The sequence below is a fragment of the Triturus cristatus genome, chromosome 1_2, assembly GCF_964204655.1.
Source record: "Triturus cristatus chromosome 1_2, aTriCri1.1, whole genome shotgun sequence".
NCBI lineage: Eukaryota > Metazoa > Chordata > Amphibia > Caudata > Salamandridae > Triturus > Triturus cristatus.
This window is the reverse complement of record NC_140580.1, coordinates 445314069-445341437: the sequence shown is the minus strand read 5'-3', so window position 1 is coordinate 445341437 and position 27369 is coordinate 445314069. Positions and strand designations below refer to the sequence as shown.

The 27369-nt window shown below is 41.6% G+C and overlaps 1 protein-coding gene and 1 long non-coding RNA gene across 6 annotated transcripts in view; one reads left to right on the top strand and one right to left on the bottom strand.

The window, feature by feature from the left end:
* Positions 1-27369, top strand: part of EXOC6 (exocyst complex component 6) — a 1441232-nt gene that overhangs the window by 514927 nt on the left and 898936 nt on the right. For all 5 annotated transcript variants that reach the window (XM_085606137.1, XM_085606139.1, XM_085606140.1 and 2 more), the window contains exon 8: positions 13971-14039. In XM_085606137.1, coding sequence (XP_085462263.1) covers positions 13971-14039 — 69 coding nt within the window. The remainder of the gene's footprint in view (positions 1-13970; positions 14040-27369) is intronic.
* The window catches only part of LOC146867469 (uncharacterized), a 415701-nt gene that overhangs the window by 157225 nt on the left and 231107 nt on the right, over positions 1-27369 (bottom strand). The gene's annotated exons all lie outside the window — the stretch shown is intronic.

Here is a 27369-nt window from a genome sequence, read left to right as displayed (position 1 = left end):
AATAAACTTTTACATTCAGCCTGTCTACATAAGAGATATATACAACTTCGAAGCGTGGCTGGGTTAATTTTGCGCACAATCAATAATTGTATTAGCAAGGCAGATAAGTTGCTCAAGGGAACAAAATGGGAAACGGCCACCCTCGTCCCAATATTCCTCCAGCACCAAGGCACACAGTGAAAGAACAGAAAACAATATATAATTCCCGAGCAATAACAAATGAACGTAGAGTGAATAATCTTAATATTCCAAACCACAATTAATCCATATATTCAGAGAACATGTTTTTTCTTTTTATTTTCTTATCCATTCCTTAAGATCTCTCCATGTGATCATAACACAAAAGTTCATGAAAGCAGGAAAACATAGATGTTCCAGCCAACACGAGTTTTGTCTTGGGTAAATGGCCCAACGACTTCCTCAGGGCTACAAAAAATAATAAAATAATTTCCCATTCAACTTAATATAACATTTAAATTATAACATAATCAGCAAATGAATACTTGGTGTACAGGTAGCCAGCATACTATATGTCTTGGCTACAAAACCAAAAATACCAAAGGACCCAAAAGCCAAAAGGGACATCAATAGAATTAGTACACCCTAAAAGTGAAATGAGAAGGAAACATAAGCCAAAAAAAGTGAAACAAAGATCCCCATCCACGTGAAGACAATATATTAACAAATGAGATAGACGCAAGGATTCCATCCAATCGTGCCAGATACGAACACCAAGAATAAAATCATAATATGATTTATATTACTCACCAGAGAAAACATTCTTTATAGAAAAAAAGAGCAATGCGCCACACTTTAGGTAGAACCTAAATGTGTTCCCGGAGGGTATAAGTTTAAATATGAGGTGTATCCATCATGAACCAATATGTAAATATCTATAACAAAAATATGCACTAACGTCAATATATATAATCAGCACTTTGTTTATATGCATATATTAAAAAACCACATTTTGAGAGTAAAAACGAGTTTATCAAAATTAAGTATCAAATTCTTACTAATCACGAATAAGTGTATACCCACACTCGAAAGATTTTCAAGACCAAATAGATTAATCCAAATAATGACAACAGTCTTAGTTATAATGACTTGCTCAAAAAGCGTCAATTGTTAGGTAACATTAAGTTCGAGGTTTACCTTAGACAATTTTAAGTCCCATCAACGTCTCTTATAAGAGGAAGGATATATATCTAAAATCAAAATAAATAAAAAGGAAAATATCACCCTACTATTAATTAGTGCTGCTGGTCTCCTGAATAAAACGCATCACGCATCAATTTATGTGCCACATGCTAAACGTAAATACAAATCCAACACAAAATTAGCAATACATATATATATATATATAAACTCGGTACAAGCGTCATGTTTATGGTATAACAAAGATTAAGATTTAACCAAAATACAATTAGGAGTGTAAGTAAAGCTATAGAGCACGTCATTAATTTTGCCATTAAAGGTCTAACTCCCAAATCAATAGAAAAAGGAGTTAGAATCCAAAAAGAAAATAACCGTAAAAGTTCACAAGAATTCCTTACCGAAAAAGGAGAGTACTCCGAACGTAACCAACATCCGATATCTGTATAAACCAAAACGCCATTGAATTCCCATTTTTAAAAGCGTCCGTACGTAAACACACACGTGGCTAGTAACAATTAGAAGATGGACTACAATAACAAACGTCAGTTCAATCACCACCATCTTGAAGTGGTAAATATTTGTAGAGCCGATATTACTTAGGTGAAAATACTAATATCAAATAGAAATCACCCCACATATCTCAAGTATCTCATTCCAAACATCAAAAAAGAATTTAAACAGGGGGAATACCAATCACAAAGAGGTGACATATAAAAATACCCGCAGCCTCTAACTACCGAGTATAAGTCATACTACATATCTTCAGTCCCAAATATATGGCAACGAGTAATCCCGACGTATAAAACTAAATATAGTCTTCAACATAAGATAAAATGAATTATTTGTTAAAAGCGCCAATTGGACTATATTTTAAAGGACACACCAGAAAAGAGATTGTGATCGTTCATTAATAGTAAAGAGAATCTTTAACCCAAGACAGTGAAAGCAAAATCGAACCAAATAGTGGAAAACCATATAATTACAGTGAAAAGTCAGGATATTAGAGTGGCCAGAAACCGCATAAGCACCATAAAGGATTGTAGCATACAATGTACAGTTAAAATACATTCCATTGAGAGCCTAATACAATAATTCTATTAAAGTATCAGACAAACATAGATATTCATACCATTTCTGAAAGCATAAAGAAAATTCAGTCACTACTTGCATAATACACATTTTCAATTCGACACGATTTGAAAAATACAGGAGGGTACCAAAAGTATACCAGGCATGTATAGCATGAGATCTCAATACAGGGAAATAATCAGCATAACATAATAATTAGACATTTAAGAAATAATGTAGTTCATGATCGACATCAATTCCAAATTCAACTGCCCGAAGTTTAGAAATCCAACGTGCCTCGCACTGTCACATAAACTCTTTGGGATACTTAAACATAACTGGCCACTTCTAACTGCGGATATATCTTTGGCAAAATATATCTCCAACTCTCCCAGTATCACATATAGGAGGGGTAAAACAATCCAGAGCCTCATTAGTCCTAGCTATCCAAGAAAATCACCAATTGAAACAACATGGTTGAGACAATTGAACATTGGATCCTATGCATGCGGTAGTTGTAGCATGTGCAGGCTTGTTAACAAGGGGATAAAAGATTTTGAATATAATGGTTCACGGAGATTCCAGATTCATGACCATATTGATTGCCTAACAAAATTTACGGTTTATGTGATCCAATGTAAATGCAAAAAAATCTACGTGGGTAGTACCATACGCCCTCTTAAAGAACGTATGGCTGAACATTTTCGTGCACTTAAGAATCTTGACACTAGATACCCAATAGGTGGTCACGCATTAATATGTCAGGAACAAAAAACACCACTTGGATTCCAATTTCATGGAATTGAAGTTGTCAAGAGCGACCCGAGGGGAGGGGATAGAGAGTTAAGATTACGACAGTGCGAGGCACGTTGGATTTCTAAAGTTCGGGCAGTTGAATTTGGAAATAATGTCGATCATGAACTACATTATTTCTTAAATGTCTAATTATTATGTTATGCTGATTATTTCCCTGTATTGAGATCTCATGCTATACATGCCTGGTATACTTTTGGTACCCTCCTGTATTTTTCAAATCGTGTCGAATTGAAAATGTAAATTATGCAAGTACTGACTGAATTTTCTTTATGCTTTCAGAAATGGTATGAATATCTATGTTTGTCTGATACTTTAATAGAATTATTGTATTAGGCTCTCAATGGAATGTATTTTAACTGTACATTGTATGCTACAATCCTTTATGGGTTCTTATGCGGTTTCTGGCCACTCTAATATCCTGACTTTTCACTGTAATGTTATGGTTTTCCACTATTTGCTTCGATTTGGCTTTCACTGTCTTGGGTTAAAGATTCTCTTTACTATTAATGAACGATCACAATCTCTTTTCTGGTGTGTCCTTTGAAATATAGTCCAATTTGCACTTTTAACAAATAATTCATTTTATCTTATGTTGAAGACTATATTTAGTTTTATACGTCGGGATTACTCGTTGCTATATATTTGGAACTGAAGATATGTAGTATGACTTATACTCGGTAGTTAGAGGCTGCGGGTATTTTTCTTTGTCACCTCTTCGTGATTGGTATGGATATATATTTTTTTCCCCCTGTTTAAATTCTTTTTGGATGTTTGGAATGAGATACTTGAGATATGTGGGGTGATTTCTATTTGATATTAGTATTTTCACCTAAGTAATATCGGCTCTACAAATATTTACCACTTCAAGATGGCGGTGATTGAACTGACGTTTGTTATTGTAGTCCATCTTCTAATTGTTACTAGCCACGTGTGTGTTTACGTACGGACGCTTTTAAAAATGGGAATTCAATTGCGTTTTGGTTTATACAGATATCGGATGTTGGTTACGTTCGGAGTACTCTCCTTTTTCGGTAAGGAATTCTTGTGAACTTTTACGGTTATTTTCTTTTTGGATTCTAACTCCTTTTTCTATCGATTTGGGAGTTAGACCTTTAATGGCGAAATTAATGATGTACTCTATACCTTTACTTACACTCCTAATTGTATTTTGGTTAAATCTTAATCTTTGTTATACCATAAACATGACGCTTGTACCGAGTTTATATATATATATATGTATTGCTAATTTTGTGTTGGATTTGTATTTACGTTTAGCATGTGGCACATAAATTGATGCGTGATGCGTTTTATTCAGGAGACCTGCAGCACTAATTAATAGTAGGGTGATATTTTCCTTTTTATTTATTTTGATTTTAGATATATATCCTTCTTCTTATAAGAGACGTTGATGGGACTTAAAATTGTCTAAGGTAAACCTTGAACTTAATGTTACCTAACTATTGACTCTTTTTGAGCGAGTCATTATAACTAAGACTGTTGTCATTATTTGGATTAATCTGTTTGGTCTTGAAAATCTTTCGAGTGTGGGTATACACTTATTAGTGATTAGTAAGAATTTGATACTTAATTTTGATAAACTAATTTTTACTCTCAAAATGTGTTTTTTTAATATATGCATATAAACAAAGTGCTGATTATATATATTGACGTTAGTGCATATTTTTGTTATAGATATTTACTTATTGGTTCATGATGGATACACCTCATATTTAAACTTATACCCTCCGGGAACACATTTAGGTTCTACCTAAAGTGTGGCGCATTGCTCTTTTTTTCTATAAAGAATGTTTTCTCTGGTGAGTAATATAAATCATATTATGATTTTATTCTTGGTGTTCGTATCTGGCACGATTGGATGGAATCCTTGCGTCTATCTCATTTGTTATTATATTGTCTTCACGTGGATGGGGATCTTTGTTTCACTTTTTTTGGCTTATGTTTCCTTCTCATTTCTTTTTTAGGGTGTACTAATTCTATTGATGTCCCTTTTGGCTTTTGGGTCCTTTGGTATTTTTGGTTGTGTAGCCAAGACATATAGTATGCTGGCTACCTGTACACCAAGTATTAATTTGTTGATTATGTTATAATTTAAATGTTATATTAAGTTGAATGGGAATATATTTTATTATTTTTTTGTAGCCCTGAGTAAGTCGTTGGGCCATTTACCCAAGACAAAACACGTGTTGGCTGCAACATCTATGTTTTCCTGCCTTCATGAACTTTTGTGTTATGATCACATGGAGAGATCTTAAGGAATGGATAAGAAAATAAAAAGAAGAAACATGTTCTCTGAATATATGGATTAATTGTGGTTTGGAATATTAAGATTATTCACTCTACGTTCATTTGTTATTGCTCGGGAATGATATATTGTTTTCTGTCTACATAAGAGGTTCACAAGCCTTTTAGTATAGATTAGTGTTTTTAAATGGACCATTGTCATGCCTTACACATAGTTGTAAAAAGAACAATTCATGGACAGAATACGGAACATTGTCAAACATTCACCCCAGTACAGAGATCTGGGCCTTAATCCATCATTTTTTGCCCACCATTCTATTCCAGTTTTAACTCAACCATATGCAAATCAGTCTTGACCCTGCTCCCCATGGGAACAGTCAAGTCCGAACCGTTGGGACAGGTCCTTCCTGGACCAGAAGCAAGCATGCTGGAACCCGTTTCGGGGTCTCACCGCTCATCAGCCAGGCTAGCTTGAATCCAGTGGCATGGTAGGCACAGGACCCACGTCTGGGCATACCCGTCCCACTCAGGGTGAGAAATGCAAAAAGAACAATTGATGGACAAAATGCTGAACAATTCCAAACATTCACCTCCAGTACAGAGATCTGGGCCTAAGTCCATCTTTTTTTTGCCCCCCATGCCATTTCAGTTTAAACCCAGCCATATGCCATAAGCAAATCAGTCTTGACCCTGCTTCTCATGGGAACAGACCAGCCCAGACTGCTAGGCCAGGTCCTCCCTGGACTGAAAACAAGCATTCCATCTATCATTTGTGTCTGTTTTGCTTTCTCGCCCTAAGTGCACTGGGTATGCTCAGACGTGGGTCCCGCGCTCACTGTGCCACTGGGTAAAAGCTAGTCTGACTGATGAGGTGTGATACCCCGAAACCGGTCCCAGGATACTTGTTTCTGGTCCAGGGAGGACCTGGCTTAGCAGTTCGGGCTGGACTGTTACCATGAGGAGCAGGGTCAAGACTGATTTGCTTATGGCTGGGTCTAAACTGGGGTGGCATAGTGCGCCAAAGAACAATGGATTTAACCCAGATCTCTTGACTGGGGCTGAATGTTTGATTGGTTCTGCATTCCGTCCATCATTTGTGTGTCTTTTGCTTTTTTGCTTACACATAGGTGTGGCCTACAAACCTACCCATAAATTAATCTGCGAGTGTGGTTGTCACAATCACCAAGAAGAGAGAACACACCCCTCACTCCACTTAGGCGATCTCATTTGTTCCAGAATCAAGCAAGAATCAAATTTAAAAGATTGGGTCAATTTTGTAAATCCTTTTTTGAGGATACTTCTGCTTATAGCAAGAACAGACTTAGATTTCACTATTATCCTGCATTGAATGTTTAATGGATTCCTTGAATCATTCTCCGTCGTTGAGGTGGGAGTCGGTAACCTTACAATAGCAATACAAAGTACAGCATGACTGAAAGTTCTCAAAACAGTGCCACTTTAATAGCACATGCAGCTCATTGGGAAAGACCCAAACTTCAGCCAACTTAGCCTCACTCCTCCCTTTGGCCATCTCACCTCAGATTTCTACTGCCTGTTGTGTGGAAAGGGTGTTCCAGAGTTGTGCTCTCTCTTCAGACAGATAAGTACCAACTTTACTTCAAAACCTTGACTTTTAATCTCTCTATTTTTTGTGACGAGTCCTTCCTCCACTACCTCTACATAGATGAATTAACATATTTCGGTCATGTAAAAATCTTCAAAAAATAATTTTTTCTAGGCATATAGCTCATGGCAAAATAAGCATCTTTAATGATGATCCATGCAAAATATGCATTTGTTGCCTTTATCCGAACCACAAACGAAAGACTTGCAAATTATGAAAGACATTTTCAGCTAAAACCCTCGATGACCGTGAGGAAGGCCTCTGATGTTGCTTCAGAAACCTAATGTTACTGAAACCTCCCCAGGGAAGAAGTCTGGATTATGTGAATATCCTATGCAGCAAAATGGAAATGTTTATCTAGTGAGGACTGCCTATTATGTGTAGGCCAAAAAGAAACTGTCCTGCATATGTTATTTGTATGCTCCTCGTGCACTAGGTTTTGTTCATTTTGGATTGCACCAGTGTGTAGATTGTTCGGTACCTCAAGCTACATGATTGCCTTAAGGATATTACGTTCTGATGCATTTCCTTTGTATGTATGTGCAGTTACAACATTCTTGGGGCTCATGTGGGTAAAAAGAAGGGTCATCATTGCTGCTAAGGGACTTTAAGGGTTGATTAATGGATTATTTTAATAATATTTTTTTTAATGGGTTTTACTTATTATATAATGTGAATTTTGTATTGGGAATTTTTATTTAGTTATTTAATGATTGTCTATTATGGATATGGACAGCCAACAGGGTTGTGATAACTCTGATAACTTTATGTGCTTAAGTATGATCTGTATGTATTTATTTATTTAGCTCACTTTTATGCCTTAACCTGAAATAAAGTTTATTGAATTGAATGTCCTCTGCAGGCAAATAAGTCACTTAATCCCCATCTGGAGACTTATAAATCCCCTATAAAAGAGATCCCCAACAAAAGAATCAGCCTCCACCTCCTATGAGCCTCAGTGGAAAGTCAATAAAAGGCTCCGAAGAAATCAGTGAGGCCCTCTTCTCTTTCATGTCACCCTGGATCAAAAAAGATACTCTTCTTCTTCTATGCTGTCACCAGCGTCTCCTCTGGTAAAGAAAGTGAAGTTAACCAAGTAATCAACGGCTACATCTGTTATTCATCAACGATGCTTGAGAGGGCCTAAAAGAACCATCCAACTTTGACACTATCATCTACAACAGTTTTGTCACTGACTGTAATTTGCTAACAGCCAGTCAATGACAGCCACTTCATCTATGACCTCCCTGTTGATGACCGATCCATCAATAAAGACGCTACAGACAGCTGACCGATTGACAAAGGTCCTGTTTTTGACAGGCCAGTTGATGTAGTTTTCATCAACAAAGGATCCTGAACTGAAGAAAAACCAGCATTCATCTAAAATTGGACAAGAACACACTCTGCGTACAATTCCCCTTCAACAACCAGGCAAGCTTCAGGAAACCGTAGCAAAAGAGCAATCTAGACCAGACAATGGATATTCAGCATAAATTCCAGTATTCCACGTCAGGGTCAAAATAAATTACGATGACATAGGGATGAGTGCAACTGTTCACCTCAACATAATCCAACAATTTGCCGACCTGTCTATCCACGATTCCATGAACAGGAGAAGTCAGACAATCATGCATACTATGATTTCTATTACAATCCTAATGAGACCGATTACAAAGACTATTAGGAATAGTCCATGAAGCCAGTGCTCATGGGTTTAATAAAGGACTTGCATCACATGATGGCAGATTATTACACTCGTTATCCTCCAAAGCCAGTCTCCCAACCTGCAGACCAAACTTTGCCAACTCCTCAGAACATTCCCCTGCCACCACAAAAAACACCTGGTCCCTGGCCTGAGACTTACAAACCTATTCAATCAATCAATAAACTTTATTTCGGTTGTTTTACAAACCATAAAAGTACAAATACATTATAAAATACATGTCACACATACAAACCTATTCAACGCCACTAGCTCCTCCAATACCACTTCCTCAGAGTCAACACTTCACTTACCTGATTTGCCCCTGAGAACTCCCAACCTATAGGAAGGCGTACTTAGTTTTTTAGTCCACATGAAGAGGAATGGGAATACTGTCTCCTCTCAACAGCTGAGGCATCTACACCTCCTCCAATAGACTCTCCACCTGATGACATCACCTGTTTTCATGCCCTGATCGAGAGAGCTTGTAAGAGGTTTGCCTCTTAAATACAACTAGAGATGGATTGCTTTGTTTTTGACTTAAGTAAGCCAGCCTTAAAGTTGGTTAAGGTAATTTCGATTAAAGACCACCTTTAGCAAAGGGCTATAAAGTTAATGCAGATGCCAGCGTCTGTGGCAGCAGTTGTATCCAGTTTGGTAATCAAAATAGAAGGCGCTTAACAGCACCCCAGCCTGTGTTGTTGGCCAACCAAAACAGATTCAGTGGTAATGCAAGTGGCCCACAGAAGATATGGAAAACCTGGAACACCATGTACTGCTCACCCTGATAAGGATTTAGAAAGGATGCCTTCTTGAAGAGGGTATTGTTTGCAGCTATATCCGTCAGAGCAGGTAATGCCAGGGAAATACTAGAGAAAATTGATCGCCAGATGTGGTTGGATATAGCATTCTATCTTTATACCAGATATACAGAAGACTACTCTAGATATACCCTTTGTTGGGGAATCCCATGTTTAGGAAGCACACTGATGAAGAGCCACAAAACAAAACAGCCAACATAAATTTCAGAGCTACATCTAATTTTCCTACCAATCGCATTCACAGCTATGCTGGTATTACAGCTCAACAACAGCATTTATATTGAATTCCCCCAGCCCCAGTTTACAGGATACCTCAATTGAAACCCTGAGGTGGTGGGCAATCCAGTTCTCAAGAAACGCAACCCTGTCACTGACTGCCCCCTTGGACCAGCTACCCAACCTTCTATCACTAGGAGTGCTTGCCTCATAAGTGGGAGGATATTAGCTTTCTGGCAAGAGTGAGTACAAAGCACATTGGACAAGGGGCTATAAATCGCATCGAGTTTGGCCACACCTTGGAGTTCCTCCAGTGCCCTCCCCACACACCTCCCTCTAAGCTCATACACAACATCTACATGCGCTAAAAGCCAAAATCCTGTTCATGCAATGGAAGGGAGCTATCAAACAAGTCCTAAAAGAGCATTACAGTGTAGACGTCTATTCCATATTTTTCCTCATAAAAAAGTAGAGGTCAGGAGATTGTAGACCCTTTCTAGGCATATGCCAGTTCAACATCTTCCTAATAAAATGTCTTTCTGCATGGTTACCAAAATGCACCCATTCAGGCTTCTGGGGTATGAAATGCTTTGCCCCAGTCAAAGCTCATCTCCAATAATTTGGTCATGAAGTATACCCTTACTTTGACAACTGGTTAGTCAAAGGCTTTTCAGTACAGTTAATGAGAAGCAGTTGGGCAGGCTCAAACTCAAGCTGAACAAAGACAAATCCTCCCTAGAACCATCATGCAAGATGCTTTTTTGTGACCCCTCATAAATGCAGAGGAAGCCAAGACATACCATATGCAGGAAAGGCCCAATCCAATTATGTTGGTTAAGAATGCGTCCATACAGGAGCTGGATAAGTAGTGGGCTCAAATATAAGGTTCTTTCGATGACTAAGTGCATACCTCGACCAGAATAAAGAATGATGCCCCATGGTGGTTCTCTGCAAAACATGTGTGAGCAGGTCTGTTGTTTTTCACCACAACCAAACTTTGTTATAACTTCAGATGCCTCTGGAAGGACGGGAAGCCCATCTTGAAGAACTGTCAGTCAAAGGACAATGATCCACAAAATAAAAGAACTTGCACATAAATGTTCTGGAATTAAGATCGATGAAGAAAGGTCCACAGTCCTTTCAGCTTCGCACAATTCATTTGATATTGTTGACCCAAATGGGCAATACCATGTCTATGTTCTATATAAACAAACAGGAAGCCTCAAGATCCAGGTACCTTTTTCAGAGGCTCAAAGTCTTTGGTATTGTGCCTCAAAACATCACATCTCCTAGAAGGACAGAGCACCTTCTCAGAGTGAATCAGGCTCAAGACTGCCAGCAATGGGAGCAGAACAGCAATCTCTTGAAAGTATTCAGTGCTTGGGTGAAACCGAAGATCGACCAATTTGCCACATGAACAAACAAGAAATGCCAGTATTATGCAAGCAGATATCAGCAGGCAGAATCATGTGGAATGCATTTTAGTTTGCATGGTCTGGGCCTTGTGGATATGCTTTTCCCCCTGTTCCCCAAATCCCAAGAGGAATTACAAAGCTGAAACGGAAACCATGTTGAATGATCATGATTTCTCCAACCTGGCCAAGACTGTATTCATCCTCAGACATTCTGCATCTAGCGGAATGACCCGGCATCAACAGGAGAGTGTGGTGAAGATTATTTGCATAAAATGTGTTCTTTTCGGTATAGGTCAGGATAATCATGGCAGGAGCTTATAGCCATATCATTCCAAAGTACGAAATGGGTAATCATGCCTCTCGGTTATCGTCACGGAAACCGCAAGGAGAATGAATTGAACAAACAAGGTAGTGACTGGATTATCTTCCTTCTGTATTGGTTTAATTGGTTAGAATGTAAAAAAAAATCATCTTACCAGTAACCAATCTTTAGTACTTCTTTGTGACTCTCAAGAAAATTCTGTCTTGCGTGAAAATTTTAAATATGTTTTCCTTTGAACCAGTTGGATGATGCTTTCCTGGCTCTATGCTACCTCACATTCAGAATCCATCAACTTCTAATATTGACAGATTATCCTCAATGCTGTTGTGCAGCACATAAAAAGTGACAATAATGAATGTCTAAAGGAGCATAAAACATTTAAATTCTTATGCGAAATATGTAGAATTTGTCATATTAGTAATCACTATACATGAACTACGTATATGCCATAAGCTCAAAATGTATAATATTTAAAAAACGGGCATATTATACATTTACTTTGGGGAGATTTCATTCTACCAGTGATCACAATACGTAATCTCACTGCAGCCACTCAGTAAAGTCCAGATTTCAATTCCAATCTTTATGTATGCTATGATGATAGTTACTACTGAGTCATTTTGGAGGCAGATTTCTCTGATGTATTTTGATCACCCACACCTATAATTTCTTGAGCTTGGCACATTTCCATCAAATGTGCATTACTGTGCTTGTGCATGCTTACAGTCAGAGACATCTTAAGGGCTTTGAAGGCCTTGGGCCAAATGCATTTTTGGGGCGCCTGTTTGGAACTGCTTTAAATTTATGATCCAATTTCAGCTCTTTCATGCTCCCTTTCTCCAGGTCAGCGACAATGCACAAAAACACTAGTCCAAATTCAAAATGCGTATACATCTTATATTCAGGGATAATGACAGTTCAATATTGTAACACAGCAGCAGTTCACTAATATCACTGCAAATAATGTCTGTGATATTCTCCCATCTCTCATATATGAGGTCCTGTTTTGATCTAAAATAAACTTTTTATGCATGGTGCACGAAACATAAACTCAACATTTCTCTACACAATGTCTGTAATAGACCATCAAAGCACCCCCATTAAAATATCTTAAAATGGTATTTAAAACAACCTGTTTAAGAATTATTCAATGTCACCAGGGTAAGACTCTCCTCAGAACTGAGCTGGCTCTTTCAGGGGGCCCTTGAAAGGCCAGTGGCCAGAGCCCACTTTGCCCATGCCTTAAAACGCCTCTGCATACAGTATCCAACATTATACATTGAGATGGTAAAGTTTTTCATGTAATGTGACCAAGCTATAGTACTATCAGTAGGGAAGCCCAAAAATCAAGCTTTTTCACAATGCACATCACAAAGCACTTTTGCGTACATCTTCCCAAAAATCATTGTCTGTTTTTCTGTATACTGATGTCTCATATCTCCACGTAAGCCATCCAGAAGCAATAGTGAGTGATTGGCCATTTTAATATACAGATTGGTTACATGAAGCAATTCCATGCCGGCATATTGTTAGATATTTGTATTAATATCATCCTTTTGCAGTTGTCTTGCAGCTTTGATTGGTTTCATATTAGGAAACAAAATCCACACTCCCTATTTTCCGAAATAATTTAAGGACAGGCTGAAAGGTCATGTATCCGTGCTTATGTTTATCAACCTTTTACCACCCTGCAGTAGCATGCTGTTTTGGTGAAGTGACTGTACATTATCTATGAAGTATAAGAACATCCCTTTGAGGTTTGTCCACTCTGTTGCCAGAAGGCAGGTTGTGAGATTAGAGACATTGTTTCTTCCACTTGTTGACCCGTATTCTTGCATGTCCTAGATTCTCCACTAATTGTGTTCAGTATATTAATGCTCTTAAATCAACTCCAAGAGTATATTACTTAGGTGCTGTATCGTTTATTAAGCAGTTACTAAATTAACAGCAACAGGTGTGTAGACTGATAAAATGGATGGAACACCATAGCCCCATCTTTATCTTGCATCACCATTTTACTGTTGTTCCATCAATTGTCCAACCATGTAAGTTTAATACTGTACTTAGTTTTGTCATAAGCTGAATATAGTTATATTTCCAGGGATTGTTATTCTAGTTCAAAAGATCTTACTTTCTTCAACATTCCCTAAATAATAGAGTTGGTAATTGGGGCTAGAGAGTATCAGTTTTAAGCCTCACCATCTGAAAATATTTTCTTTTAGCCCTGAAGGTGGAGGTATTTAATGGATTTCTCTTCACCAGTGGATTACTGGTTACCTTACAGCTTCAACGCTTAGCTTCATTCTATTGTGTTGATCAAGTTCCAGAAATCCTTAAAAAATATTTCACTAGACCAATTTGTGATATATGAATGTTGCTAATAGAACATAATCGGGGAATGTGCTACAAAGGTAAGATTGTAACACTCATCAAAGATAAATAGTTTGCCTAATTGACTAGTAATACATAACACCTATGTTTGTGTGATTGACTAGTAATATGTACACCGAGGGATTTACATTAAATGACAATAAAGCATTGTTTATTTCTGTTTTATTTCATTCAGGTTTTGACAGCCCAAGATCTGGTAGATTTTTCTCCAGTTTACAGATGTCTGCACATTTATTTAATTTTGGTATGTAGTTGTCTGACATAAAAAATACTTAAGTGTTTGTTTTCCTCTGTTTTCTGCTTACAGTTGTAGACTGTATTTTTTTTCAGTCTCTGTGATATCTTGTACTTTTGTTACCAGTGCCTTAATGTTTGACGTTTGTATATTGTTTATTTAGTACTTTATAAGATTTCAGTGTCTGTAATTTCTGACCAAATCACCTCTAGGTGGAAGTTGTGCCAGGAACCAAACAAAATAAAGGGGTTAACAGCAATTTGTAAACAGAATGACACCAGATATTGAAATATAATGTAGGCAAAGATCTGTTTTCACATGGAAACATTCAATTTCGTAAGAGGATCAGAGTGAAGGAGATCATTGAAGGTTAAGATGTTGCTAAGACATTGGCTCTGCCATTTCCTACTGTGACTGTGAATAAATAAACCACCCTATGTACACATCTCTTCTTACCTATTAGCACAGCTCACTTCCTTGTCAGTGGAGAATATTTAAATGACGAGGTGACACATATAAACTACTATCTTGTAGCACAGGATGAAAATAAAGGTAGCGGCCTACATTTACTGTGTTTTATTCGATATTTGATTCGATCCTCTGCATAATAATAAGCATAACATAAAATATAAAACATTCATCACTAATAATACTTTGGTATATCAAAAGCAAATAGAGTTAAATCAACTAAAAGGTATTTCAACCACATTAGCTCTTCCAAAATACCTTGTATATCCTTTCTGGTTGGTGCAATGACATAATCCTAATTCAAGAGTATGTAATGTTTGACTGAGTCATGGTTAGATTGACAGATAATAGAGGTCAGTCGTCTGAAAGAGAATGCTTGTTTAATGCAGATCTGTAGAAGTTGAATGTGAGAGTGGTATATTGGCTGATAGGCTTCCACATGGAATGTTGAAAAAGTATCTGTTTTTTTCCAGACCTAACCATGCGACCGAGTGTCTGACGAATACGATTACATTGTGGTTAGAGGATAGGAGAAGGTGAAATTACACTTGTGTTCTTGTTTGTCCACAAACTGAGATGGACAATGTGCAGAGGAGTCTTAAAGTAGTGACTTGGAGATGAAAAGGCCGGCTAGTGATCTGAAATGCTTTTTGTGACCCTCTGGTTTCTCTCCATTCATATTAGCTGTTTTGGTTTCTTTTCTCTTTTGTTTTGCATTTGTTGTCTTTTTTGAGTGAATATTCTCTTGGAGTATGATTATAGTGGGGTATGCATTGATTGAATGCCATCCATCTGTTAAGAGAATCTCGTTGCCCCAAGTGTGGGTTTTAGATCACTGATGGGTGGGAAAGTTGCCTTTCTAGACTTTCATTAAGCCGTTACTTTTTTTTTTAATAGAAGGCATTTCAAATTTCTTTCCATTTCTACCATTCATACTTACCTGCCACAACCTCAGTCATAAATTTAGAAAAATTTGGAGGGTGTGGATCAAAGAGTATCACATTTGGACACCAATCGCTACCCAATGACACTTTCCGAGGAATTTGAGGTAAATCACTCCTCACCTCATTTGTTCCCTTCCATAGCCTATCTATATCTTCTTTTTCACAAAAACGAAAAGAGCACGTGTCCCACAAATGTATAGACATCTACATTCAATGCCTCTTAAATGATTTTAACTTTTTACCCACTTATTCAAAGTCATTACTCTAAATAGGGGCATGACGTAATCACAGGTACGCTTTGTATATTTTATTCCTTAAAGGCAGAGTTTATGTGTGAATGCTTGTTCTAGGTGTAGGTTCGATCCAAGGGCACTGTGGTTCCATGCTAGTGGTAGGAATGCTATACTAATGAGGTTAACATTTCAGGCACATTAAAATTTAGATTATTATGGTTTTTATTTTGAGCACATTTTATGAATGAATGAAAGCGGCTTTGAATGGCTGTATGGCTTTGTTTATCTTGTTTAAACCGTGGGTATCCAAGCGTGTGCTTTTTGTCACAGTCTGTTTACTACAGGATGGAGCTTACATTCCCAAAAAATAAAGTACGTGGGTTTATTGTTGGATATTTTTATCCATATGAATACATTACAGTATGCAAGATCTTCAAATACTAAAGAATAAACACAAATGTAGCGAAAGAACATATTTGAAACGGGCATTGACTATGACAATATCTCGCCTATAACTGAAAATGCGAGCTAGATCTATTGGCTTAGCCAGTGAAGTTTTCTGTTGTGGACTATAAATGCTATTTGAGAGTGGGTATACCTGCCGAGCCTGCTTGCAGTCATCCTCACTAAGCATTTTTAGGTCTGGCTAGAAAATACGCCTGTGGACAGTGTGAGAGTGTTCCTGACAGCATGTGACTGCTACCCTAATGGGAATGGGATTGCAGTCAGTAAATGGTGTCTACAAGTTTGTGAAGGGTGTAAGAGTGCTTCGTCCAGGAGAATGTAGCGGTTACAGAGGGAGTGTGCTGTCAGTAGTGGGTGTCTGCTAGTTTGAAATGCCTGTGACAGTGCCGTCAGTTTAGGATATTTTGCTTTTACATTATAAGCTATTTGACATTTCCAGTCGTATTTTCAGTAAGACCATGGCTGAAGACATTCAAAGTACATATTTAATGATTGATGAACCCTAATTCTGCACAACGGTTCAGTTGTTGTTCCTAAACGCAGTCCGCTACCTTTGCTTGTGAGCTTTGACTGTCTGCGTTCCCTCTTGTGGCTGCTCAGAGATTTTGTATGGCAGGGGGCATTATTGACACAAGTGTCCATTTATGTACCTTTGAGAACCCTTGCCCAGTAACTGCTGACAAGAGCCGCCCATGACCACCAACCAGGAATCTGACCCATGCCCGACTGGATGTCACCAAGCACTAGTGAACAGAGTTTCATCCCTGTTAGCATGAGGAAACACATAACCTCTGCTGTGGGTCTCTGACATCACTTGAATATCTCCTTTCTAGGAGCTGCTCTACCTGCATGATGACAGTCCCAATTCACCAAACTCTAAGCCACTCCAGCTCCTCAGCATGTGTGAACACAAAGTGCTCTTGCTCAGCACATTTGCCTTTGATGTGAATGACAGATGTGCAGTACATTGAGCATGACGGGAGAAGCAGGTATGCCACCAGGTAGGATCACTAGTCTGCTCATGTGCACTAAATACTCGTGCTCTAGATGAACCTCTATTGTGCAGCATGGACCCTACCAACCACTGTCACTGCCCACTAGAAAGAAGTGCCTGCTGGAATTGGAGGAAATCAACAGCAGTCCAAAAAATACAAATCACAGTCAACATTGTGGCAGGGAACACCCTACAGCAGCATAGCCTTTTAGCTCTTTACTGCAGACACACCACCTACCAGCCCACTCCGCATGCCAAACTGTCGTTAAGTTTGGACTTGGCAGCCATCTTAGGTGTATGGAATTCACACTGTGTCAAGCTACATGGTACCGTCCCTGTTAATGGCACGTGAGGTATGAGGTGCATTGGACATTGCGACCCTAAGGTAGTGATCGAGGACGGAAGCCTCCCACCCTACCAGATTTCAGCCCTTGCTGCCAGGACCCAGCTCCTTGCTGCACATGAACAACTCTGCAGCAGTTTCTAGCAGCTGCTCCTGACACAAGAATAGCGATGCAAAGCAGTCCAGAGCATACTCCAGGAGGAGGAGTGGATTATAAACACATAATCTGTGAAGCACACAATAATACTGAATAAATCAATGTAGAACCAGTGCTTTTACTTTTAAAAAGAGAACGTAAGTTTATTCATGCATAATTACATACCACACATAAATTTACAAATGTACGCAATAAAATCAGATGTCTCTAGTCCCTTTAAAACTACATTTCTGTTTTAGAATTTCTCTTGGTATTAAACAATATAAAGCCCATGTATTATGTGTTTGTCGGAAAGTTCACAATGTAAACCCCTATCCTATTGCATTTGTTAGAAAGTTCACAAAGTAAAACCCCTTTTGTTAAGCTTAGCACAGGGTTATATCATGCAAAGTTACTTAGTAGAGGGCCTATGTTGACAATGTCTCTCCCAGTTATTTGAAATGGAATAGCTAACACAAGTGCTGCCCAATCAAATGCTCTTAACGATGATCAACAAAGGGGCAGTGCTAAAGCCCTGGGGTCATCTTGCTATTGGATCACAACTGAAGAGCAAGTACATCTCTTTAGTCCTTGACCCTCAGTTAAGTAAGGCAAGAACAGTCCACAGCTTTGTCAGGGAGATTGTGTGGGTTAGGAAGTTAGAACTGTGCAAGGCGCACTAATAAATCAGTGTCCAGGCACTGACTTTACTTTTAAAAATACATCTGAGTACTAAACATAAAATAATAAATGTACTCAATGAAAACCTCTATAGCTCCTCTTGAACAATACATCTAAGAAGGTCTTTCAGTGTTAAACAATGTCAAAGAGTGTAACATTTCCTAGCTTTTGTAACAGAAGGTTTCAATTCTATAAAGAGCTTGGAGGCTAGGATTATGATGTACTTTCTCCACTTTATACAAACAGCATCCTTAAAAGAACAACAATATAAAAAACTATCTTTCCCATGAAGAAACAGAAAATAAATCCAGGAAACTTCAACCAATCACAGTCCTCAAGTCCTTTATACACTGTCGTCCTTCTCTATGCCCCTCTTTCTTTGTGCGATAGTAGCCAATATCTTTGTATTCCTCACTCTTGTTTGGAGATCTCGGTCCCTACAATGATTTTTTTAAAAATACAATTGTCACATCGTTATATGATCAACCTCAGTGTCACAACAAGAACAACGGACTTGGTGTATAAAAGAAGCTTTAGTCATCATGTCAATCATTACAGTTAATCTACGGAAAAAAATTGAGCAATTTGATATTTATGCCTTACGAGGATTCATTGCAGCCATTGTTTATTCCTCACCCTTATAAGTCCCGCTTAGAGAGGGTAGGGGCAATTTCACAAGATCATCAACTGTTGTAGAAAAGTTTACATTCTATGTCAGGATCTGAGGCGAGGATTATACTTGTTCAAAGCTTATCCACCACCAGGGATGCCATATCTAGGACTGGTTTGAGTAGAACCTCTTGAACATAGAATCTGATGACCAGTCCACAACATTAATATGAATTCCATTCTCACTCCTAACGTCAAAGCTTTGAAAGCCATTGTACAATATACTGAATGTGCGCCAAATACTGATATCTATACCTACCTCATCCATTGCCCCTCTCACCCATCTGGCAGTTGTGGGGGATATAACTGCCTTGAAGGGTTTACAAATGGAAATCAGGAGTTGGCGGTCCCTTGGCGCAATTCCTTGGTCATATTTTCATATGCCTTCAGCCACCTTAGTTTGGGTGCCTTGTTAAAAGCTGGGTAGAAAACCAATCTGGAATTAAATTTTGTTCGTCTGGAAATTTGGAAGATTTTCCTACCAGGTAAAGACCCTGCATGTGATGTCCAGCGCACGAACAACAGAAACTCTCATACATGAGACAAACACAATAACATGGCCATCTTGCCTGATAATTCCTTCCTGGGAAGGTATTTGTTATTTTGCCACAGAATGTTTTAACTGAGGTCTCTGTTAACATCCCACAGGGATGAGTATCTCATTTCAGGGGGAAGTGACAACCTCATTAACTTACTCATCCATGAATGGTTCCAGACACAACAGACCTCTATTGGGAGGTGGCCTGCTGTGATAGCTGATTGGAAGATTTTTACTGACCTGTGAGCCATGTCTTCAGCAGCCAGTGGAGATGAGAAATTTAAAATGTAGACAACATTGGACCCCACGAGATCCGTATCCCTTTGCACACACCAACGTAACCATCCAGACCACGCAGGCTTATATCGCTTAACTGTCCCCTCTGCCCATGTCTTACCCTGGAGTCGTTCAGCCTATTGTAAAGGTCTGGTACTCTTCATCATTCCTTGGTAATCTTTTCAGCCATGAGTTGTAGCTTTCCTTCCATTATCAGGCGTAGGGGGCTCCAGAGGGAATTCCGGAGAAGATCCAGGGACCATGGTAAACAGATTAGAGAATCCCAAGAAAGTTCCATCAGAACTCAGAACCAGACTTGCGATCTCCATATCGGAGTGACCAGTACTAGTTTTGCCCTCTGCCTCCGAAACTGTGTTGACATTCTCAACAACGGTGCAAATGGAGGGAATGCGTAGTTCCTTTCTTGACTCCATCCTGGAGTAAGCTGTCAATCACTGTTGCTTGCAGATCCGGTGTCCAACTGCCAGTCCTATCTCGCACCGTGAATGGGCCCCACCTGCGTTCAATCTGCCAGAAGATGAACGGATCCACTGTCCACAAACTCATATCGTGCCAATTCCATGATCACCAGTCCACTACCTTGTTGATCTTTCCGGGTAGGTATTCTGCCATGACTGACACATTGTCCTTACAGAAGGTCCAGAATTCCCTGGCCAGGTCTGCTTGAATCTTGCCTCGTGACCCCCCAGAGATGGTTGATATAGCGCACAACAGAGATTGTATCCATATTTAACTGGACACAGCAGTTCACCTTCTCTTTGGTCCAGCATTATACGGTGAAGGAGCCCGCCATCAATTTGAGATTACCTATGTGCCAGTGTTGCTCTTGAGAGGACCATTTTCCTCCTATGAAGGACTTGCCACATCTTGCACCCTATTTTGCTGGCATCCGACTCAATGACAATGTCCAGGCTAGAACCGAAGATTGCGCGTCCGTTCTAGGCCGCCATGTGTGTCAGCCACCATCTCATCTCCTCCTATGTCAGTGGAACCATCTTGGAATACGTTAATCCTGTTTTGCAAGTGATGGGCTTTGAATCTTTGTAGTGCACAATACTGTGGCGGGCCTGGAAATACGACTTGTATCAAGAACAACGTGAGGCCTACCAGGCAAGCGACCTGTCGCAACGAGGTGTACTGTTGTGACAGTGTCTTTCTCAGTTCCTGTTTGATTTTTGCTATCTTCCTGGAGAGAAGAATGAGTGCGTTTTCCCTGAAATCTAGGATGAATCCCAGAAATGTAGTCATCTGTGCTTGCATGACAAGTGACTGCTCATTGATAACAAAGCTTAGTTCCTCCAGACAGTTGAACTGCTATTCGAAGGAGGTGTTTTGACACTGATCATCAGTAAGATGTTGTCCAGATAGACGAATACCTTGTGCTTGCAGATATTCTATGACCGGTTTCAACACCCCTGTAAAGCACCATGGCGTGGAAGACATTCCGAATGGGAGTGTGCCTGACCCCTGCACAGGAGTTGAAGAAATCTGTGTTGCGGAGGAAAGATTGGATTAATCTAGTATGCATTCTTGAGGTCTAACCAAGCCAACCAGTCGTCTAGCCTGAGCCAGTCCAAAGTAAATGGATTCCTTCCATCTTGACATATGCATGTGTACGCATTAGTGCATACATCAACATGTCGCTGCCATTTTTTATGTACTTTTCCTAGATAGCAGATGCTACTTGGAGCTGTAAATAAAAACAAAGAATCTAAACTTGCACAAAAGCGCATATAGAAAACAGAGTGACCCTGGGCCCTCAAAAAAACTAATATATATATATATATGTATATATTTGTTTAAGAGGACCATAACAGGAGGATGGGAAACTCAACAGAGGGGCGGGTGGTGGAGAGGAGCTTGAGATAAAGAGAGCAAATAAATAAAAACTGTAAAAAAACAGAAAAGGGGAACAGTGCATGAGGTGTTGGGAGAAGGGAAGAAACATGGAGCATACAGAGAGGTGGAGGTATTTGAACATGGAAATCGTACATGAGGGGGAGAGAACAAAGAATGAGTGCTAAAAAAAAAAAAGTGGTTCCATGAATGTGAGTAGAGGGAGTGTATAATCCGGTCAGTGAAAAATTATGGTAAAGAAGCTATGCTCCAGGGGATAGCCCACCACAAGTAATAAGGTCACTATCTAGTTAAGTCCAGTTAAAGGTTTTAGTAATTTAAATCTGAGCTCAACCACTGGTTGTTATGGCCAAAGCAGACAGGCTTAACTTAGAGAAAATGTGTAATGCTTTTGGAGGTATCAAAACAGTTAAAAAATGAGAAACCCAATGCGGTCATATCCCACTACAAATTATAACAAGCATTTGCAATGCCATACGTCCCACATTTCTGAGAGTTTAAGCTATTGGCATTGTAAATTACAATGTCTTTTATTTATCTGTTTTGATAATTAACACATAAGTAAAAGGCATTGTCATTTACAATGCCAATAGCTCAAACTCTTGAAAATGCGAGACCTATTTCATTTGAAAAAAGGGGCCGCCATTGTCCCGGGCTGTTTGGAAAGGGAAAGCACGCATGGAGCGCTGAATATTGCAGGCAAGCATGTTGTGCCTGCAGTAGGAGAAACTCATAAAAGAAAATGGTGCTTACAGACTAAATAAGACATACCAAAAAGGGCCAGCCCTCATGGGAAGTTACAAATGAAGACAGGGCAGTACTAATGAGGGACTAACAAGCCTATTCATGAATCAGAAGCCAGCATTTACAAAGGACAATGACACTAGCCAATGGAAGTATGTGTGGAGAGTGGGCAGAGCTTTAAGTACATACTCGAATAAATGTGTCGCAAAGCAGCCCTTGCGCCGCCCAGGCTCCATCGAAAAATAGAGAACAATTTAATCAACACAATGAAACCAAAACAACATACATCCAATAATTAGACCCAGAGATATGAATTTTCCAAGATTTTACAAGTAAAAATAGCTCCCAAAAGAATGAAGCACCAATGCAGCTCAACTGATCATGGTAGGCCGAGACCTAAACGTGATTTCAGGATAACTGCAATGGTGCACAGGTCAGATACACCAACCAGATTTGACCTGGTCAGATTTTTACCTTGTGGCTTAGTCTCAAAAATGGAAGTCAAAATCCTTCAGCGGGGCAAGGCAGCAGGCTGTACCCATGGAGGGCTCCACTATGACAGATAGGCTTTGGACTAGGTCTCTGTGAAGCCTTTGATTTTGACCAGAAAAGCTCAGAATGGAAAAATTAGAATTTAGTACGCTGGGACGTCTGCTCGATGGTCTGCCGGATAGTTTTGACGCCATCGCCCGGTCAAGATATTTGCCTTCTTACTTAGTCTCTTTTTGATAGATCAGAAACCTTCAGGACAATGAGCAGCCCCTTCTCTGTGGTCATTCCAAACCAGTGCTGGAGACAACTCCCCCCCCCCCCCCCCCCCGCGACCCCACTGGCTTTGGTACCTATCTGACTTAGAGGATAAAGGAAGGGTCCTGTTCAGGTTTTATGTGCTTGAGACATGAAAAGCCCCTTTGAAATTATTTAAGTTCCTGGGCACAGCCCAACTGGTCTTCCTGCCAGAGGAACAAATAGACCTCCTGCACCCAAGCCATTGTCTCTGCTCTGGAATCAGTTTTCACTTCTCATTAGAACCCTTCGATAGCTGGGTGACAGTTGGAAGGCTAATGCAAATTAGACTACATGAGCTTCAAGCAGGGAAAGGGTAATTTTTAAAGGTCCCTTTTCTTTAATATTTATTAAAAATCAAACTTCCCCATTAAGGGGCCGATTCGGATCCTGGAAAAATTTCCCCCGTACGAATTGGATCCGGATTTTTTTCCGTACGAATCGTACAAGTAGCGTACAAACTGCCAAGTACGCATGGGAAAAACTCCATACGAATCACATCGGGAACATTTCCCCACACGTCCTTGGGTCGGAAAATGTGTCCGACACATCCCCGGACGATTTACCGTACGAATCGGAAAAATGAAGTCCGACCGCGCAAGTACGATCACTCCCGTCCTTTCGATTTTACAACTGTATGGAAAATACACCGTACGGACCGAACTCCTATAGCAACCATGGAGACACGTGCCCGCATACGCGCCCAACACCCCACCCCAGACCCCATATGTACGCGCCGAACCCCCCCCCCCCCATTACCCGCATGTACGCGCCAAACGCCCCCCCCCGGCCGCGGATGTACGCGCCGAACCCCCACCAGTGTATGTATGGAGCGTACCAACAACCCACCAGTGTATGTATGGAGCGTACCAACACCCCACCAGTGTATGTACGGACCATACCCCCACCCGTGTATGTACGGACCGTACCCCCACCCGTGTATGCATGGAGAGTACCAACTCCCCACCTGTGTATGTACGGACCGTACCCCCACCCGTGTATGAATGGAGCGTACCTACACCCCACCAGTTTATGTACGGACCATACCCCCACCCGTGTATGAATGGAGCGTACCAACACCCCACCAGTGTATGTACGGACCGTACCCCCACCCGTGTATGTACGGACCGTACCCCCACCCGTGTATGAATGGAGCGTACCAACACTTCACCAGTGTATGTACGGACCGTACCCCCACCCGTGTATGTACAGACCGAACCCCCACCCGTATATGAATGGAGCGTACCAACACCCCACCAGTGTATGTACGGACCGTACCCCCACCCGTGAATGTACGGACCGTACCCCCACCCGTGTATGAATGGAGCGTACCAACACCCCACCAGTGTATGTAAGGACCGTACCCCCACCCGTGTATGAATGGAGCGTACCAACACCCCACCAGTGTATGTACGGACCGTACCCCCACCCGTGTATGTACGGACCGTACCCCCACCCGTGTATGAATGGAGCGTACCAACACTCCATCAGTGTATGTACGGACCGTACCCCCACCCGTGTATGTACGGACCGTACCCCCACCCGTGTATGAATGGAGCGTACCAACACCCCACCAGTGTATGTACGGACCGTACCCCCACCCGTGTATGAATGGAGCGTACCAACACCCCACCAGTGTATGTACGGACCGTACACCCAGCCCCCCCTGTATGTACGGTGCGAAACACCACCACCGATGGACGTTGCGGACCAACACCCTGCCCGTGTCTGTACGCACTCTACCCCAGGCCCCCACACCAGCACCCTCACCCAACATCGCGCATGTATGAGTCCTACTAAGCCATAGCAAAGGACAGCACTGTACAACAACATGGCCCATGTACGCACCGTACAGACGCAAAAAACACTCGTACTGAACCAGGACAAACCAAAAAATACACAAGGAGAGTCAATTCGATGCACACAACACCACAAAACATGTCCAACAAGCCCAAATACATCCCATACACTGACCTGCAACTGACAAACAGCTAAACAGAGGCCCAAACCACTACCACTCCTTATAACACACCCACCCAAAGTTCAAACACAGCCACACCCACAAATGGACCAATAAAAAGGCCCAGCACACACGAACCATGATGCTTTGCAACAGATCCACTACTGCCAGACCACAGAGACAACGCACTGCACCATACCACATACATCAATACACCTTACACTTGCACTCCTTCACACAACCACCATCACAAACACCCCCTCATCACATTCACACACACACACCTGCACAACCACACTCACACCCCCACAACCATCCACACCCACACCCCCACAACCATCCACACCCACTCCCCCACAACCATCCACACCCACTCCCCACACCATGCCCACTAACAAGAATCCAAAGTTCACAAAGGAGGAGCTGGAGGTCCTTGTCGACGAAATCGTCAGAGTCGAGCCACAGCTCTTTGGAACATTGGTCAGACGGACCAGCATATCCGAAAAATCTGCCATGTGGGAGAGGATTGTCAATTCTGTGAATGCTGTTGGGGCCACCAGAAGGACCAGGCATGAGTGCCAAGCCAGGTGGTACGATCTGCAGAGGACGGTCCGCCGCAAAATGACGGACGAGCACAACCAGGCCAACATCACTGGAGGAGGTACGGCCCGCAGACCGGTACACTACCATCCCTGGGAGGAGAAGGTGATGGCCACGCTGCCGCCGGTGGGAGTAGACGGAGTAGAAGGAGTCCGAGAGCCTGGTGAGTACACAAACAACTCACCTCACATGGGGGGAACGCCATACACAACCAAAATACCAATCATGCACGCAACCCCCCCAAAGCCAGCACCGTACACAACCACACTCCAAAAACACACACAAGCCACTAGCGCCTCCATGCCCCATGCACCAAGCAAGGCCATGCCAAGTCACAGGCCACACAAAACACCAACACAAGACATGATGTCCCCGATGCCGGGAGGGTGGGCCTCAAAACTAACATAGAGCAACTCTGAAGCACACAACAATGCCCTCAGCCCATATGGCTTAGGGCACAGCCATACAAACAATGTGTCCCCACACAGTACTGTTTTGCCTGCTAATGGTGGCCGCGTTGCAGGACGACATGGGTATGAAGGCACAATTTGCACATAACAGCAGCTAATGAAGACGCATCACTCTGAAAGAGTGTCAGCACAAACCGCCACAGCAGCAGCACAGACTCAGACACTCTGCCCAATGGGTGCCCGCAGAGAAGAAACAAACCCACATGAACAAGCCAATGGCCTTTGAAAGACCTGCAAACTGTGTGTGCCCAGGAAGCTGGGCTGAGGTGACAGAGGGTGACACACAGAGAGAGGGAGAGGGGGAGAGAGAGGGACGGAGACAGAGGTGGACACAGGGAGACAGACCGAGGGAGGGAGGAGGCTGACCGAGGGAGGGAGAAAGGGAGGCAGAGGGAGACGGACAGAGGGAGGAGGCTGACAGAGGGAGGGAGAAAGGGAGACGGACAGAGGGAGGAGGCTGACAGAGGGAGGGAGAAAGGGAGACAGAGGGAGACGGACAGTGGGAGGAGGCTGACAGAGGGAGGGAGAAAGGGAGACAGAGGGAGACGGACAGTGGGAGGAGGCTGACAGAGGGAGGGAGAAAGGGAGACAGAGGGAGACGGACAGTGGGAGGAGGGTGACAGAGGGAGGGAGAAAGGGAGACAGAGGGAGACGGACAGTGGGAGGAGGCTGACAGAGGGAGGGAGAGAGGGAGACAGAGGGAGACGGACAGAGGGAGGAGGCTGACAGAGGGAGGTAGAAAGGTAGACGGACAGAGGGAGGAGGCTGACAGAGGGAGGGAGAAAGGGAGACAGAGGGAGACGGACAGTGGGAGGAGGCTGACAGAGGGAGGGAGAAAGGGAGACAGAGGGAGACGCACAGTGAGAGGAGGCTGACAGAGGGAGGGAGAAAGGGAGACAGAGGGAGACAGACAGTGGGAGGAGGCTGACAGAGGGAGGGAGAAAGGGAGACAGAGGGAGGAGGCTGACAGAGGGAGGGAGAAAGGGAGACACAGGGAGACGGACAGAGGGAGGAGGCTGACAGAGGGAGGGAGAAAGGGAGACAGAGGGAGACGGACAGAGGGAGGAGGCTGACAGAGGGAGGGAGAAAGGGAGACGGACAGAGGGAGGAGGCTGACAGAGGGAGGGAGAAAGGGAGACAGAGGGAGACGGACA